General features: G+C 40.7%; 1 protein-coding gene across 2 annotated transcripts in view; it reads right to left on the minus strand.

Moving 5' to 3' along the window:
• The window catches only part of atp2a2a (ATPase sarcoplasmic/endoplasmic reticulum Ca2+ transporting 2a), a 36,328-nt gene extending 19,354 nt beyond the window's left edge, over positions 1 to 16,974 (minus strand). For both annotated transcript variants that reach the window (XM_036579398.1, XM_036579397.1), the window contains exons 1-5: positions 16,392 to 16,974; positions 14,777 to 14,794; positions 14,599 to 14,681; positions 10,559 to 10,663; positions 10,139 to 10,277 (exon numbers count right to left, since the gene is read on the minus strand). In XM_036579398.1, coding sequence (XP_036435291.1) covers positions 10,139 to 10,277; positions 10,559 to 10,663; positions 14,599 to 14,681; positions 14,777 to 14,794; positions 16,392 to 16,509 — 463 coding nt within the window. In that variant the 5' untranslated portion in view covers positions 16,510 to 16,974. The remainder of the gene's footprint in view (positions 1 to 10,138; positions 10,278 to 10,558; positions 10,664 to 14,598; positions 14,682 to 14,776; positions 14,795 to 16,391) is intronic.
• Positions 16,975 to 19,757: the final 2,783 nt, after the last annotated feature.

The raw sequence follows: 19,757 nt of genomic DNA on the forward strand, positions 1-19,757 counted from the left end.
TTCAGAACCCACAAGATCAATATACTGATCTATTAATTGCAGCTCTTTGCGTTATGACTTCATTAAAGACAGACTACAAGAGCAAAGAGAAGAACCAAGACAAAGAAACAACCGGAAAGATTCCCTTTTCAGGAGAAAACTGACACATCCTCTCATGCACATTCCCTGTGCCCTTGAGCGAGAGAGAAGAAAATAGCATGGGAGCAACAATGCACTGGGCCAAACATGGGAAAACTATTTTGATCTGTTCCCTGATGCACCGCTGATCAGGTTTAAATCTGGACGCTGGAGAACAGCTGCCCTCAACAGGAAGAGTTGCAGGAGGTGACGGCGCTCGGTTGCCAATCAAACAGGGGCTTCACCAGTAGAAACTGGTCTTTTGCAATGATGCACCACCAGTAGAAACCACGACCAAAGCCAATGTTCAATTATTAGAATAGGAACAGCACACACTAATATTAGAAGCTTGGTCTTCAGTACAAAACGAGTATCAACACCACCACTACCATCCCCAGGCGAGTGACCACAATGCCCCCTAAAGGACGCAACAATTTAGCTGGGTCTCTTAAAGAAGATCCAGCAGTAGACTAAACATATTTAATACATGAATATAAACCCTGGGATTCACTGGTCTGTGTACTGCTAAACATTATCATATCATTCATCACCTGGCCAGTAAGGCTGCAGATGGCCCACCCCTGTAGAACAGCCCACCGTGACAAATGACGGACAACGACAACAATGGCTGCAGCACGGCCTTGGCAGCGGCTGGCACATAGGTGCGTGCAACCTGATCTCAGCGTGGCGGATTTACAAGCAGCCCATGTGCCAGGAGATGCGAACCTCCAGCCAGAGCTGCAGGGGTGAGGGCACAGGGTGCCAGCTATCCATCTATTCAGCCAGTCACCTCTCTTCCCAGAAGGACTTAACGCCACTTGGGTGCATCTTTCAGCTTGCTAAATGAAGAACAATGTACTGAATGAGAGCAACCACACTCCTCTGAAGGTCAGCCGGCATTGTTCACAGGCAGAGGGATTCCATTTCACCCCGTTGCTGCCGGCGAGCAGTCAAACAGTGATGAACAGGTCACGGGGGTCGAGTGGGCAGCAACACTTGGGAAGAACCAGAGCAATGCGCCTTTGAAAATTACAAGGCCGTTGAGTGGAACTTGGACCACAGCGCTCATCAGCTCTTCGACGTCATGTAAAGGGTGGCTGAACTGAAATGTACACGGTGATATTTCACTTTATCTAGACAATAATGGTATAATATACCAAAGAATAAATAACTAAACAAATAATTCACTGATGTTGATGTTATCAAACCTGACATTATACCAGGTTTCTTTTTACACTATATAAAACTAAACTTTTCAGGTGGTCAAAAAGACACCTGGTATTTCCACATTTAGGTGGGCGATATGACAAAAATATAATATCGTGATACTTGCAGACTTTCATGATACGCAACATGTATCACAATATTTTGTTTTTCTGAGGTTTTCTAGTTTGGAACAGACAAAATGTACTAGCATTTAAAAAAAACATTATCAAAAACTATGAATGCAATGATTTTATGTAATGTTTCACACACTGCGCTATACAGTCCTGACCATGCTCTTCGCAATAAAAACAACAAAAGTTGTTTACAGTTCTTTAAGTACTGACAGTATCCACAATAAAAAAGCACACTGTGACGTAATTTATCATGATACAACAATATACGGTCATATTATGTTTAGCTTTACAGTTACATGTTATAACTGTATTCATAATGGTAAAATCTCTGTCCTTGTACTTCATGCTGGTATACCCCAACCCCTAGTCAAAGTACACATATCTAGGTGAGCAGGCTTAGCCAGGGGATTGTCACAGAACTCACCAGAAACAAGAACCTTGCATCTGTTCCACAATAAATCAGCAGAGTGACTGCTACAGAGAAGTCTGTCTGATAAGACATTTATGGATAGGTTTTGGAGTATGTGTGTATAAAACATCCTGGAGAAGTCGGGACAGCTTCATAAACACTTTGAAGATTATGTACGTGTATTTTATCACTGTGCTCTCTGAATGATGTGTGCTGAAGAACATCAGTCAGGTACCATTTGACAGCAACGCCTCAGGACACAATTTACTGCAGCATTAAGCACAGGAAAGTCGTTTTCTGCCCCTCAAAAAAAAAAAAAAATGGACTGGGGCATTCTAGTGCTTCATCCAATCACTGGTTATGGGACAGAATACATAGATAAATATATAATATAATATATAGGCATACGCTGCATAATGACAGGAGATTGACTGGAATCAACTCAAGAGTTTGAACAGATCTTCTAGTAAACAGGTTAAAGGAATACTCCAGTGTTTTTCAACCTAATCTTTGCCACATCTGTAGAGCACAGCTGCTTACCACAGTCAATCAAGCTTTTTCCTGCACTTAATAGAAAGATAGAAAATGTGTTGACTTGAAAGATGTCTATAATGAGTGCATTTCGAGTCATAACTGTCCAGCTTACTATACTTTTTACTGTTTAAAGTCAAGGAGTTTTCTGTTTATATGTAGTAAAGGGTTTAGTAAAGGTGAGTCAAAGTGGATAGGAATCGATAGTACTCTACAGAGGACGCACACAGACAAGTTTGAGAAATGATGCTGTATACCTTTAAGAGTTTACACTCATACAGTAGCTGTTCTGCAGAAGCTACAGCAGCAGCTCTTTTTTCAAAGCCCAGTGTGTGTTTGGAGTGCTATTTGCAGAGCAGCCTGCAGGTACAGGCTTGTCCTCCTCACTTCTCGAGTTGCTGTTAGCAGGTTATCCACCCTCTCTGCTCACACATCCGCCCCCTCTCTCCTCGACCGGGCAGGGAGAGCAGCGGGCCTCTAGAACACCCACGCCAGACCCTCCGCACGCCCAGAACCAGCACAATACCAGGCACATGAGTCACAGGCTGGAGCTGATGAGAGGAGTGGGGTTGGTAAAGAAGGCCAAACAAACTTATAACTCTCCCTTCAATAGACTGCCTGCAGCACAAATCCATCTCTGAGACAGCAAAAACAAAAAAAATAATAAAACAGCACACAGGCAGGAACATGCATACACACCCCACATAGGTGACAGAACAGGTCATAACACCCTGTAGCATTCTCACCACTTTCTCTTCAGTGCACAGTCCCATGGCTCATCTTTACGATGATGTCTGAGGTCAAACAAACACGGCTGCACCACCTGCTGCACTCTGACCGGCAAAAAACTGTGGCTGGAGCTCGAGGTCAAGTGCGTAGTGTTAGCTAAGGTCACATCTAATAGTCCGACCACTTCCTAGAGAAAACTATACTACACCATCCTAAGCAATACAACAAAACAGTATAACCTCACACAGCCAGGACGGCCAGATTATATATGTTAAACCTACGACTGTCAAAGTTAACATGTTAATGACTGTGAGAGGCTCCAATCACAGAAGAGCTGGAGCCACTGACTGGACCGAATAATCAGAATACTCCAGTATTTGTTCTTTATGTTGGTATTAGTTTCCTTATCTAGTATTCGGAAGCTTCATCTTTTGTTAACACTTTAGACCTCACCAGAGTTTCAAAGTTGGAGGCTTGTTTATCACTGTTTTAAATAAAAAACATTTTATCATAAAACCAGAACCAAAACCACTGACCAGCCCAAGTAATTACAGTACCCGAATATTCGTTCTTTGTGTTGGTGTTTGTTTCCTTATCTAGTATTTGGAAGTTTCATATTTTGTTAGATCTCACCAGACTTTCAGAGTTGGAGGCTTATTCATCACCGTTTTAAATAAAACATTTTATCATAAAACCAGAAGAAAGATGGCAACTATGGACGTGGCATAGGCTATAAATATTATATCATACCCAGGTAACATCAGCTAAACGCTGAACAGAGCCTACGCTTTACTTTCAAATACTGAAGCTAGACAAAACCGTCAAACATATCTGAACGGCAAACACAGTTTAAAAGAGATACAACCAAATACACGTCCATTTATTTGCCTCTAGTTTTGACTGCTAAATGAAGGAGAAGCTGAGCATGTCATCAGTCACTCCTTCAGCCACTGCAGACCTGAGATACGAAGATGAACAGAGATGGCAGGCTAGCTAATCAGTTTAGCGGATTGCTAAGTTATGAACATTTCGCTGCTGTTAGAACAAAACCACACATCTCCAAAATGGTAAGTTTACAGGAGAGGGAAAAAGCATACTTTACTTCTAATATAAGTCAATGGAACCAGACATTTTTCCAAGTAATTTTGAGCTGTTTCTTTTGGTCCAATCATCATTAAATTTACAGACAATGATAAGGGCAACAAGCACCGTAAAGTTATGCAAAAACTGAAAAATGACAAAAATGGATATAGAACGTTTTGTTCTGATAGCAGCGATTTATATGTTATACAGTACAGTAAACTATACTTGGTATAAAACACTGAGCCAACAATTCTGAACAAGATTTACGTCATTTTATCACTTGCGATGGAGCTGAATATGGACCACCAAGCAATGGAATATGAACTTGGCGGTCCTTATAGTAAAGCAGCTAAACTGAGTATGAAAACATATGACTAAAGAAAGGCTTTATAAGATTTACATACTACATCTCCATCACTGCTAACAGAGACTTCTTCTCTGATATAACATTACAGCATGTCTATCTCTCTGCCTCTTTTAGACACCCAGTGTAAAAAGGGATGTATAAAACTATTTGTTACGAGTCAAAAAATGGAAAAACTTTGACTGAATGATCTAAAATGAACCAACATACTGTGGTTAACTAACCAATTACGGTTAATTACGAAACATAAATATCGATGTCTCGTGCTGAGAATGAGTGTTCAATGACTCATTCAGAAACACCAACGAGTACTCGAATAAATAATGTCTGAGTAATGATTTGACTGTTTCTCCCACACTACTGTTAAAAGCACATATTGAAACTCTTTCATCCCAAAGGTGCTTTAAACAGCTGAAAGGTTTGCGTGCTAATGAGTGCTGACATTGCAACAAGACAATAAATGTCAGGGGGTTGGCATTATTCCCAAGGTAGCACTTTCGTCAGTTGCTCTTTCAGTTTTGCAGTTCTGGCAGATCACAAAGCTGAAGCAACTTTCTATTTAATACGTTAAATCCAAAGCCACAAAACATGCTTGTTTCTTGAAAACAATCAGAAAAAGTAGGTCTCCCCAAACTTTTGGTAAGCAGTGCAGCTGAAAAAGTTCATTTACAATACGAGCAGTGTTTTTTTTTAATCCATTAACGAAACCTGCAGCAACAATGAGGCACCAGCTAGACACCTGTTCCATCCATGTCATTGATAAAGGCCCCCCCCCGACTCGTACTCATTCTAGCACAGCCATTTGTGGCTCCTTGCTGACAGCACGAGGGCATCGGACACCTGGCAGAACCCTACCATGGCCCACAAGTCTCCTCAGTGACAGGAGATGGTTGCCAGGTCCAGCAGAATCCTGCATGCCAGGGCAGGGTGTTTGGAATCCCAGCGCCCGCATGGCTGTGAGGGGTTGGGGAGGGGCTCATTTGCTGCCCCTGGGACAGGGGGTGGGCAGGAGGTGGGACACTACAAGCTCTTCCCTATAAGGTCATCTCTCTGGGAGCCAACAATAGGAGCTCAGGGTGGTTATCAATCACAAGCTGCAAGCAGTGGCCCACCGCGTTTGATCTGAGTGGGGTGTTTCTCTTGTTCACAGCTCAGTGGACAAGGCATGAATCAAACGCTTATAACACTTTTGTGCCACCTATATTTCTACTGCGCTGTGCAATGCACAAATTGATACTAGACAAAAACAAAAACAAAAAAAAGCCCAGAGAAGATGTCCTTAGATTTGTTACCCTCAGTCCCATCCATCTAAGGAAGAGGTCATCAGTACTGGTCCTGGAAGGTTTTAGCCCAGCAAAGTTTGGTGATTTCCCTGCTCAAACCCACCTGATGTAACTCAGCAGCTAAATATGTTTATCAGATGTTAAAGAAGGGGGGAAAAATATCACAAAACTGTGCCGGACTGTGGAATGTGGCCCTCTAAGAGGAGAATGGACGACCCTTTCATCTTTGATCAGGGATTCTCAGCTTGAGTCCTGGACCATTTCAAGACAGTTTCCTTGTCCTAACACACCTAATCCACTTCATAAAACATTTGATAAAGTACCCGATGAGTTAAATCAGGTATACAGAAGCAGATATCTTTTGAAACTGACCACAACTGGAGCCGAGAACCCAGTAGAAAATCACTGTATTTCACTATTAAATTAACATATGTAATAGCAATTTGTCCTAACACTAAAGTGGAGACGTACGTATTCAAGGTCATAGCCTGCAATTATAAGCTTTACCTATATGATATATATTTTTATATATTATTGAATTGAAGATTTAACATAAAAGTACAGTTCAGTGAAAGTTGGGGTTGTAGCAAACTGTCATTTTCAATTCTCTGCGAAACGGTAATTAATCTAGTAAGAAAGAACAGAAATGCAAATGTTGCATAAATGTCACATCACTACAGAGGAGGAGGAGGAATGCAGTCTTTGCTAATTTTCAGAAACAAACATGTACTTATCCAGATAGGTGACGAATGAGACACACACACACACACACACACACACACACAAACTTCAGGGCTGTGAGGAGTTGACAGTCAGTCAGGACAAAATTGGCTGTGTTTGTAATTCTGTTCACGGCCAAGTCAGTTACAGTCCCTCAGTCCTTTGCAGACTGTGTGCTGTGCCACTGCCTGCGTCATGCTCCCAGCACACGCGTGGAGTGAAAAAGCACAGATGTCGGGTTATGAAATCCTCTCTAGATACAGCCAAAAATCCCAGGTGCCTCTCTGTTTGAGTTTATCATGCTAAGTAATTGTTCACTAATCCATCATTATCACTTCTATTACATTAGTATTTACCGACCCAATTGCTTATTCTGCGCAAGATATAGAGCCTGCTTAAAACACTCAGAGTGATGGAAATACTGGGGTTCAAGTCCAAAGGGGAAATTGGGTGAAAGGAATGTCCTCCAAAACCTAGAACAAGCATTACGTATAGAGATGGCATTTAAGTATCAATGGGTATCTGTACTGGGCTGATACTGGCAGAAAATGCTGGATCAGATAACGATGGGAAAAAAAAAAGAATAATTCCAATCTAATCCTGTAAAAAATCCATCCTAATGTAGTGTAACACCCGCACTCACTCAACAAAGTTTACTGCAAGTAACAAACCTGTCAAAAAGAACTATGACAAATAAACACCAGTTTAGACCGACGCACTGCAGTGATGTTACACCTCAACAAATACCGCAGTCAAGCCCGCTGCCTTTGCTCAAATTATGGTTAAACAAGACAAAACAGAAGAGGAGAACTAATCCATGAAGTGGAGAAAAGAGAGCTGTATAACCTGTCCTCTATTTTTATACCAAAATTAGACAGGAAAATTGCTAGACTGCTGGAAGTTTCAGTGCCAACATCAACCGTTGGCTGTCAGCTACTTATATTGCATTTAAATGCATTACAGAAATGTTATGTGTAGCTAGTCAAGATCGTGTTTCCAGGGTAAACAGATTTGTGACATGCAATCTTTTATTTAGCAGCTGCTCTTGAGTGTATCCAAACTTTCATGTTAATCAGTTCTTGTGTCATCTTGGTCTCTATACCTCTTAATATATAATAATAAAAATAGTAGTAATAAAATAGTAGTAATAAAAAAGTAGTGTAAACTGTTGGATTTGTGGTATAATGCAGTTTCGTGCTTACGACTGCACTACACCAGTGCCACGATCACACTTCCTTGTGTATTATTCCGTAATTAGTTATTAAGTCAAAAAAATAATAAATGCCATCAGTATCTACTAATATTCCAGGACTGAGTATTGGTATTGGAAAAGTAAAAAATAGTATATTGCCATCTCTAATCCTTTCCCAAATATGAACATTATTTTGGGAGTTTAACTTCAGTGAAAATATACAGGTGGAAACAAAAAACCTCACATAAGACTACAATAAGACAGGCAGGCATATTTGATTTTTTCTCCACAGATCCAGAGATATTTTCTCTTCTTTAAAGTCTAAAACACTTAAGCTGATCTCTTCAGTTCCTCACTGGACCACACAGACATGCTTGTTCAGCAAAGTCACATGGGGATTGCTTATCTAAACACACCGCGAAGTTTAAACAGAAACACAGCACGCACATCCAATCCAAACGTATTGCCCATCCGTAGCCTTAGAGGCATTAACCAACAGTTATGTTTCAATTACAGCGTGTGAAATGATTAAGGACTGTCAGTGACCTTTTCAAGGTGACACTGTTGTCCGTCTGGACCAAACCTCACGTCACACACTGCAATACTGCAAAGGCATAGGGGGTTATGGGAGAGAGCTGGGGGGGGGGTCAAACTCGGCACCTGTCATCTTCACTATTGTAACTGCAAGCTATAAATAAGGCATTCCATAATCTCGACAGCCTATCCCTGCTAAAAATAAAATCTACCGCTATGTTACAAAAAAGGGGGCAGAAAAAAAAAGAAGGGATGGAGCTAGCAAGCTCTCCACAAAGCATGCAGCAGCAGCAGCCTGTGCTAGGAGAACCCATCCGCCCTCAGCACCCGCACACCCACATATTCACAAATGTTCTTTAATCTCTGCGCAATCAATTACACACAACATAATCCGTTTTAGCCCAGCAAGTGTTTCAGTTTCTATCAGAATCTTATACGAGCCTGGTTAACTAGAATTAGCAAAATTTAGTATTTGAAACATTAATCATGAATGCAAATGAGTGCTTACTGTCACAGCACACACACACACACACACACACACACACACACACACGCTCTACAGAATACAATAAAAAGCCTAAAACACTCCTTTCAGAAACGGGTTTAACTTCGGAGATTTCCTAGAATCCAAACTAACAGAAGCAGCAGTCTCGAAATACATCAAAGTCCTAATCCTCCTTTCATTCCAGCATTATTCTGGGCTCTTCTGCATTTCTGCACATGAGGAGAGCTGCTGACAGAGCTGAGAGCTGTGAGAAGGGTGTGTGAGCAGCATCAGCAGTGAGTGTGTGTGTGTGTGTGTGTGTGTGTGTGGCAGAACAGGGAGGCTGAGAGCTCACTGGATGGAAAACAGCTCTGATATGGACCTGTAATGTGTATGTGTGGAGCCAGTGCAGCAGGATTAAGGATTACAGGACCATACCAACATACTACACTTACAGAACGGCTGCACAACTTTATCGTTTGTTATTCTTTATCACGATATCGAACTTCACAATTCTAGTACTGCAGATATCCACACTTTGCTGAATCATTGAATGTTTTATTGTGCGCTGTGAGGTCACAGACATTCTTTGAGTGTTTGAATCAAGACATTCATGTGATCTAACAAACATACATTATTTTGATTGAAAATAAAGCAGATTGTAATTATTTTGGTTAAAAATAATGCATTATTCATATCACAACAAAGCCATATTGTAACTGTAATATGTAGCCACAATAAGGTCCAGTATGTTGTCCACACTGTGCTAATTTATAGTATAGAAGTATCTGGCATTGGCTGATATATGCATTAAAAATATTGGCATCAAACAGATGTTAAGATTTAGCCAATATTTCAAACCGGTATTTGATGACGTACTCATTGTACTCCGGAAAACGCCAGATGACGCTGAGCTACTGCACTAAGATATCTGCATTTTATTCATTTCATTGCATTTATAACCCTTTAGAAAAAAGGCTTTATTTCTCAGTAATGCTAACTGTGGCAATTTCTTTCCAATTTCTACATATCATTAACGTGTACGTATCAGTCCATATGGGACATTGGCCCACAGTTCCTATATCAGTGCATCACTAATTTATAGGGAGGCAAAATGGGAGAACAGAATAAGCTATATTTTCTACATATACACACAACTGCAAATCAAAGGTATAGCATATACAACCGTACACCACCAGCCCATTCAGAATCATCATTACAGCCACAGACATCCTCACTAATTCACAGAGTCCATTTGAAATTACATAATAATAATTGTATTATGTATGTGAGCATTATGTTATATGAGTAACATCATTTATATTCATGTATGGTCATGTTTTCCCACTTACCAGCCACCTCCACAATGTCTCCAGGCACTATGTCTTTGGCCTTGATCCTCTGCACAGTTTTCCTGTCCTGGCGGTACACCTTCCCCATCTCAGGCTCGTACTCCTTAAGAGCCTCAATGGCATTCTCAGCATTACGCTCCTGTCACAGACAAAACCTAGTCCTTTAATTTAGATCATTTGATCACTTCATGGCCTAAAGTCTGTATAAAAAAAGACATTTTTGGAAGAAAAGAGCTTTCAGATTTTAATTGTTTTGGCAAGATTTCAAGCTGTTTAAAGATTTTCTTCCACGGAAGTGATAAGAGATAGAGTCAGTTCATTATAAATATAATTTTCTCAGAGAATTCTGGACTAAGACGCCTTTTAAAACAAGACCGAGGGACAGGGTATGTATCTGTAAAAGCCACTGTAAACACTCACCTGCCACACACCTACGATGGCATTGGCTATAAGAATAAGCAAGATTACGAAAGGCTCCACAAAGGCTGTGATTGTCTCTTCTCCCTCTTCAAACCAGGCTAAAACCTAGAGAAAAAGACAAAACCAATAATACAGAGAGAGAACACATGAGTCATCTTGACATGCAACTCCTGATAGGCCTCTGCTGGAGGGTCACAAACTCAGGCATCTTGTAGAGACATGTTACAGCACCATTCACCATCACTTTCTTACAACCCATAATCACTGGCGGGTACAGTCTATGGCCTCAAAACCCCAGTCTGACGTTTTAAATAGCCAAGCACATAAAGCCACAGTGAATATGTGGCTGTATGTGGGGTGATCTTTTCAAATGCAGACCTTAAGCTTAGAAACCGTATAAAAAAAATAAATGCAATGCAAAATGGTCACTGTATGCTGTCAGGGGAATCTGAAAAAGCTCAGATTAGTAGCTGCTCAAACATTCTTCAGGCGTTCGAGAGGTTGCAGTGTTGTAACGTTCCTGTTGTCTGGAAGCTTCTGAGGTTGCAGTTTTAGACACATGTAGCTACCAGCTGCAGAGATTCCTCACTGAGACTTTAAGGCACTCAACAGACCAAGTTAGTCAGCAAGTCCACAAAAAGAAGCATCAAAATCCTGGAGACCGCACATGCAAACGATGCCAGTGCAGCCTGGCTTTCTTCACTGCACTGTCGAGATGTTATCATCAATATCAGAGGTCTTCAAATCCAGACTTAAAAATCCAGTTTCCGGTCCTGGATTTTGTAAGTGTTGATAGGTAGGACACTAGACAGCCAATCAGTTACATCAACAGTTCAGTTAACTACCAGCGATTACAAAGTCCAGGACTGGAAACTGGATTAAAGGTCAGGATTTGAAGACCTCTGGTCCATATCTACTCCAGACTTTCATTACCATATAAAAAGCTTGGCCTGCTCATGAAGAAATTCATCGTTACTGTCAGACAAAACCCTTGTATGACCAAAATGGTAACTTTTCAGGATAAGGACGAAACTTTTCAACTGAAGTTAATGTAAAAATATTTTATTCCAAGTAATTTTAGAGCACTTCTATTGGTTATGACATCATGGCACTGTGACACAACATGAAGGACAGCAGGTGTTTTCAAATCATGTTAATAATTAAAACAGACAAAAATGGAGATGTGAGGTTTTGCCCTGACAGAGATGATACGCTTTAACATTCTGAACGATGAAAAATGTTTTATAGTGTGTGATATAGTGGTCTTAAAATGCTCTGCATCAACCTGAAGATGGTGATTCAATTGCACTGATTTTGGAATGTTAGATTAGGTTTAAACAATATTTAATAAAGCATGCATTCACTTTATGCTGTATTGTTACATAACATCTACATTTCTCTACTGTGTAATAGTACCTCCAGTCACATTTGCACTTTTGGAGGTTTGCTGTTTACAATAATTCTTAATTGTACCAAAATAAAAGAATCGATGCACTGAATCATTTGCTGAAGAATCAAAATCATATTTGACCATTTTAAGGTCACAGATACACAGCCTAGTGTTGCCCCTTTTGATAAGTTTTCTCTAGTTTTGCAGCTGAGAGTATTATATAGTAGATATGGGCAATGTGATAATATGTATTGTTATCATGATAAATGTTTTTTTATGGATTTTGTCAGTACTTAAGGAACACTATCATGAAACATGCAGTTGGTCAAAGAGAGCATAATTAGGTCTGTTTAACTGGATTAATTTTTATGTGTTCATTGCAAACCTCGGATTTTCGAGATGCATGTTGTGTACTGTCAACATGTCTTACTATGAAACATTTTGCCATATCGCTCATCCCTGTTATACAGGATATGTTCTGGGTATAGCTGTTTAAGACCAAGCAGACTGCACCCCCAAAAAAAAAAAATAAATGACACCACAGCCAAAGTTAGCATCCCAGTGCCGATCAGTAGGAGCCATGTTCCATGTGATGCCCCTCACATACTACCTGGTGGTCCTGGCTGTGAGCTCGACTGCCCTTCCACTTGGAAGGCTTGCGGTAATGGCTGCAGGCCTTAGTCTCCTGCCGTTAGCCAGTTAGTCCAGCTGCTGGAACAAGCAACCCCCCCCTGAAGGTCAGAAGCCAAATTTGGCGTGCAGCAATGCCCTCTCCCCTACTCCATTCAGCAGGAGCTGTCAAAGACAGAGCCCAACACCTCGCTATCTCTCAGCTGGGCAGCGGGCAGCTGGCTGGCATACCTCTCCCCGACCTGATGACCAGACCGGTCCGTAAAGCCATGTGGTTGAGAACTCACCACAGTGCATGCACACTGGACTTACTGGCTTAGCCAGCCACCAAGCTCAGAACTAGCTGAGCAAAGGAAATGCAGCATGCTCACTAACGACATAAACCGCAAACTGGACACGTGACCTCTGGATCCAACAATATTTCAGCATTTGATTTACAGAAAGAGGAAAATAGCACTGTTGTGCTCTGAACTTTGTTCTTAACTAATGTATATTAATGCAAAATTTTTTTGCAAAATGCATTCATTATAAAGATGCTTCTAAGGGTGCTTTTGTCATTTTTGTCATTCGTTTTATGCTGTACCGTACTAACGTCTATACTTCACCAATGTGAAATAGAGCCTCCAATCTCATTTGTGTTTTTGGAGGTTTTTTAATAATTCTGCGTTGTACTGAAATGAAAGAATTACTGATTCACTGAATCATTCCCTAAAGAATCAAAGTCAAATTGAATCGTTCTGAGGTCACGGATTTACAGCCTAGTGTGGCCTGTTTTAACAAGTTCTCTCTAATTTTCCAATTGAGAGTATTATATAGAAGATATGGGCAATATGACATATCTACCATTATCATGACATTGTGAATTTCAGGACATCTTCATACAATGTAAAGCATATCGCTGCTGTCAGAAGAAAACCTCGTCTCTCCAAAATGGTAACTTTACAGGAGAAGCAAAAAACATACTTTACTTTTATTGTAAGTCAATGGAACCAGACTTACAGGTAATTTTGGGCCGTTTCTTTTGGTCCATTTATCATGAAATTTACATGCAGTATAAAGGCAAACAGGCATTTTCAAATTATGTCAAAAACTGAAAAACGACAAAAATGATGATATGAGGTTTTGTTCCGACAGCACCGATATCCATGTATATGCCAAAACTTTTTCACCAACATGTTAAGTTCAGGAAATAAACAGCAATTGTACATGAAGGTGTGCAAGAGGATGATGTGTTCACTAATTTTCACTTCGAAAATCAACAAAACACATCATTTGACCAGGGAACTCAAACTTTTGCATACAACGTCACAGTCATGCTAACAAACAACAAAGATCCATGTGCGGGCTCAACTAATATTAGTGTATATCCACTACGGATATCAAGATAAAATGCTGTTTTTGTTAACAGACAGAAATGTCAGTGCTGTTGTGGAGCTATTCTTCCTCTTTGGGGGCTTAAAAGAAAAGTGGTTGAATATGACGGAACCTTTAAATGTGGCCACCATCATCTCTACAAGCTGCGATAGACCATTCCTTCCAGAAGCAATCCAGGCAAACGAAAGGAGTCTTTACACATCAGTCTAAGACAGCAGTGCACAACTCAGACGTCTTGTTTGCTGGATAGTGACAGACACTCGATCCCAACAAATGCTGTTATCACCATTCCCAAGGAGTGCAGCTTTCTCAGCTGTTTAACCTTCTGATCTGTGAGTAACCCAAGATATGGTGCAGACATGAGATGCTAACAAGCCATCTGCACCTCCACATGCACTCAAAGCAGCAACAGGAAAAAAGAAGCCTCATCCAAATTCCCCCAGCCTGCTTTAACAAGTAGTACACAGCTAATTAGCATTACTGCTCTGCGACATGCAAACACTTGCACTGTTGAAAAAAAAAAAATAAGGACTTTACCTAACCATACTTTACGCTTTAGGTTAAATTCAAATATTCAAACATAAAAATATGGTTATCTAGTGACGCTTACGCATTTTAAAGTTCTGTGAATGTCAATTACACTTACAAAAGATATACAAGCTGCCAGTAGAAGAATCCGCACAAGTAAATCCTCAAATTGCTCAATGACCAGCTCCCATATAGATTTTCCTGGGAAGAGATGAGGATGAGGTCAGAATGCATCAACGCGAACGGTAATGGTGAAACAATAAATAAATAAATAAATAAATAAATAAGAACTTTACCTTCCTCAGCGGGCAACTCTGCACACAAATATTTGTTGGGTAAGAGGACAAAAAAATGAGAGAAAAAAGTCAGTTAATATCACGCTGCAAACACTTTTTATTAAACTTGTATTAGAGACATTAAATAGAGCCCAGATTCAGAGGGTTCCTGCTACATTAGCCATGCTTTTATCCACACTTGAGATACAGAGAGCTGCATTAGATGGTTTTGTTCAGCAGAGCAAGTACTCTCTGTGGGAGATGTGCACTATTGGAAAGATTCTGGCTGGTAGTTTCTAATCAGGCTTTCTCACTTCTTCCCCTGAGAACAGATGGGCCGTTATTATAGACTAGAAAGGCTTCACCAAGTCTACAAATAGCAACAACTGCAAGCCTCGTCAGTTCCCGCAACTGTAAGAACATGTTCTTTAGGCCCTAACGTCAGAAAAGCCAAAACGTCAGGAAAGATCAATCAAATATCACTAATCATAGCCTTAGCCTTGTGTAGCTAAAATATTATATACAAAACCATAATCAGAAAATCTGATAAAGTAGTTTAACTTGATGTGTAAAATACAGTAGTACAGACCAGGGGTTCTCAAAATGTTCCACATCAAGGGTTGCCTTATTACAAGAAAGCAAAGGAAAAACAAAGCTCAACTTTTTTTTGCTTATAAAATGTTTTTTGGGGGAACTTTTCAACACAGCTTTGTATGGGTGACTCATGCAATACATGATGTGCATCAGTGAACCTAAAATATCAAAAGAATGGTAAAAATTGTAGTGACATTTTTCTATGGCAATGGGCAAATATATACATTTTAAAAATATATAATAGTAATAAATAATAAAAAAAATAAGAAGAGCGAAGCTACCTTCATGCATTAAGATTGTTTATCATTTGAAAACAATTAATATTTTTTATTGAATTTTTTTTCAGCAACTTTTATGACAAAGTGCCACCAGCAGCACACTATGGGCCTCTGCAACCTCCTCTGTACTGGCAAAGACCACCTAAGGGTGCTTCACCACCCAGTTGTTGAGAAATCCTGGTCTAGATGACAGATGATGAGGACAGATAGCCAAAATAAAAGTAGTGTGGACAAAAGCATAATTCTTAGAACTGTTATACGGCACAGCTGGGATCACAGTCTGCATTCCTTTAAGATATGCATCACTTCTACCTGAGATGAGAGCTTCCCGGGGCTAAAGACGATGTAATAGAACTAAAACAAGGGTATTCAATTCCCAGTGTCCAGCACAGTTTAGGACAGCACTCCTGTTTAAACTCACCTGTTAATTACCAGATTTAGTAGGTCTAAGGAGGGAAATCACTAAAATGTGCAGGACTGTGCAGGATTTGAAGACCCCTGAGCTAAAGCAAGACAAAGGTGAGAGTAAGGATGCCAATGACCTTGCTTTCACCCCCATGTATCAGCCTCAAATGCTCCTGCACATTCAGTCCAGGTTTGTAAAAGAGGCAAGAAAATCACAAGGACGTGTGTGATGACGTCAGCACTTGCGCACTCCTCGCCGGCTTGTACAGACGAGGAAACGAGCACCAGCATTTTTCTTAGGAAGCTGAATGTTACCTGAATCACCTCGTACCAAAAAAACAAAAACACGTGTGACGTACCGTTTGGCCCCCATTTCTCCCTCTGCTTTTTCACTTGGTCTAGCGTCAGTCCCGTGCTCTCGTTCACGCTCAAAAAGCTGTAAACTTCCTCCACACTCTTGGTGTGTGCGTTCTCCATGCCGCCGCTCGGTGCGTCTCAGCCGCAGCTGACTGACTGAGTGAGTGACTGAGTGAGGGAGTGAGTGAGGGAGTCAGAAAAGAAGGGCTGCTGCTTTCTCAGCGCAGAAATCAGAACAGAGCGCCTGTCTCAGCGGGCACCACGCACATTCACACCGACACCGCGTCCGGCAGGCGAGAAAAGCCAAACATGAGGCACCGAAACTTGTGTGGGGATGAAGAACGCGCTTTCCTTACAGGACTCTCTCCCCTTCTCGCTCTCTCTCTCTCTCGCGCGCGCGCTCTCCACAGAACATGCGGCTGAAAAACAGACGAAGGTGGTTCTCCCTCCCGGTGTCTTCGTATTCCCCAAACAGGCGCAGCTTGTCCCGGCTCAGCACATCACACGCACTTCGGTTCGAGCCCTGAGCTTCTCGCCAGGAACTGTGCCGGTGAGCCTCGTTCCCCTTCCCCGCGTCCAGTGGCACCCTGAGGCGGCGCTTTACTCTCGTTTTATCGCGGCTGCCTCACTGCTGCCCCCGCTCGGCGCGGCTGGCGGAATCCGGGAAGAGCCAATCAGCGCCCGCGAACGGTCTCGAGCTCGCGAGGCGAAGTTAGATGCTGAGGTGCAAACCAGCTAACCTCCTTATCCCGTCCGTCACACTGAGAAGGCATAGAAGACCATAAAGGGGAAATCCACCGAGTTTCCAAAATGTATCCATAATTCAGTGATGGAAATATAAACAGCGATTTGATGTTAAATAAATAATGTCTAGAGAAATTTACCAACACAGATTTTCTATACAGTGGTTCTGATAGGAACCAGAGGTCCGAATGTCTACGAGGCAAACATAGCCATTTTATTTACTATCCAAACCCACCAGTGAACCTATACATGTCTTTTGAGTTCTTATATGTAATGTTGATAACTGTCAATCTGGAAAAATACGTTTTCTTTGGGGGCTATTTTGCCTTAGAACATCCTTCATGTATCCCTCCACCATGAATGGATTAAAATACACTGATTAAAATACGTTTTAGTCTTAAACTTTGTCACACAACTACCGTAAAACAATGTCTCAGACATCAACCAGAGGATTCATAACGATTTTATATAATAACTTTCTGTGAGAGAGTTTTTGAATAGGACGTCTGGTTCCTATCACCTCCACTGTGAACAATTCTGACTTGGTAAGATTCTCTAGAACAAGGCATTTCACAGCAAACCACTCTGAATGACTTTGTTGACATGTTAACCATTTAATCATGCAGAAATTCTGAAAACTCAGTGGAGTCCCCCTTTAATAACATTGTGCTGCAGGCTTATTATCTAATTAGGAGAATGAGGAATTTAAATGTGGCTCTTGACATTTAAGGGGTTCCTTTTATGTTAAATTCATAATTAAATACTTAAAATGTAAACAAAGTCTTTTGGAGTGGTTTGATCTGAAAGGGTTGTAGAGAAAAAAATGTTCACAGTGAAGGTGATAGGAACCAGACGTCTAAGTGTTAAATGCCTTTAAAAGCTCCCTCACAAAAAGTTGTTATATGAAGTGGTTACACATACACTGTCTGATGTGTGAGATTTTTGCGTGAGATAGTTTTTAAAGAAAGATAAGTTTTGAGATGAAACATTTTTTAAATACCTTTGTGGCGGAGGGATACATGCAGTCTGTCGTAAGGCGAAATAGTACCAAAGATTTACCATTATTTTACTATTATTAACATTACATATAATAACCCAAGATAGATTCATATAGGTTCACTGATCATTTAAGACACCAAATAAAATCGATACACTTGCGTTGTACATATTGCATCCCATTTTCTATTGCAACTGTTGTAAAGAAAACCACGCTGCAAAGTTCCTCTACAATGGACCATTTCATGAATGACCACTATGAATGACCGTTATTCAACAACTGAACAACCCAGACATTTTGGAAAATTCAAATTCCCTTTTAAAAATGCCAGTTCCATCATTTCCGGGAATAGTTATTTGTTGATCGATCACTAACCTGGCACAGTTTACACCATTTTTGACCCCAAACATAGTCAGTTGGCCAAGATTTGTTTGGTGTCTTAAGTTGCATAAGTTATTTTATATTTTGAGGCAAACATAGCTGAAAACTAATGTATTATATCGCTGTTGTTGGAAGAAAACCTCCATCTCCAAAATGATAACTTCACAGGAGAAGGAAAAAACATACTTTACTTTTAATGTAAGTCAATGGAACCAGGCGTTTTGCCAAGTGATTTTGGGTCATTTCTTTTAGTCCATTCAAAATGAAATGTACAGACAATATAAAGCTTAACAGGTATTTTCAAATTATGTCAAAAACTGAGAAACTTCAAAAATGGAGATACAAGGTTTTCTTCTGACAACAGCGATATTAGCCTTTCCTTTAACTCGAGACTCTTGTTTGTGCAGTGTGCTTGTGAGGCCTGAGGTGTGCATGGGTAGTGTAAAAACCTCAGTTCACCAAAAGAGAAAGAAAATAGAAATGCTGGACGTGAATGAAGTCTAGCCGTGAACTAAATGTAATGTCAGGAGTGAATCACCATTAAAAACCCTTCCTAATCTGGTTTTACAATTAGTCTTGCTCTGAGAAACCAGCCTGGCATTTTCACACCTTATCAGCTCTCTCGGTTTTTGAATATTTAGCGCTTGCCTTAAATGATAGGGTACAACTTTATAGCTGTAACCAGACACTGAAGGCATCCCCAGAGACAGCTCTCTGATCTTCACAGATATAGTGGTGATGCATCAAGGAAGGTATCTAGCAGGCCAACTGGAGAAACTGATAAAGCCTTCGAGAAAGGACAAAAAAGATAGTGCTTATCTACAACCGTCACAGAGGCGTACAGATATGCAGGAGGTTTTTTCTGCTCTGCTCCTCATCAATGGACCAGTGAACATATCTCAGGACCTTGGCCAGATGCAAGAACAGACGAGAACTTAGTGGTTGAAGATATAAATGGCTGGGGGAGTGAGTGTGACATGCCAATGGATTACATGCAATAAGAGCAATACAAGTGTGTGAAAAGGACAGGCCGGCATGGAAAGCACACGTACAGGGCAAAGTCTCCACTGTATTTATTGTAAGACCTTTTCCTAGAGGCTGCACTCAAGCAGCTGGTGCCCACTATCAGTATGGATCTGCATATGTCCTGTTACCTCATTCAAGCAAGCACTAGTTATGCCACTACTGTCACACATAGTTTAAAGCTGCTATGATTGAGCCAGTTCTCATTCATGTCTGCATGTAC

Source organism: Colossoma macropomum, unplaced genomic scaffold, assembly GCF_904425465.1.
Source record: "Colossoma macropomum unplaced genomic scaffold, Colossoma_macropomum, whole genome shotgun sequence".
NCBI lineage: Eukaryota > Metazoa > Chordata > Actinopteri > Characiformes > Serrasalmidae > Colossoma > Colossoma macropomum.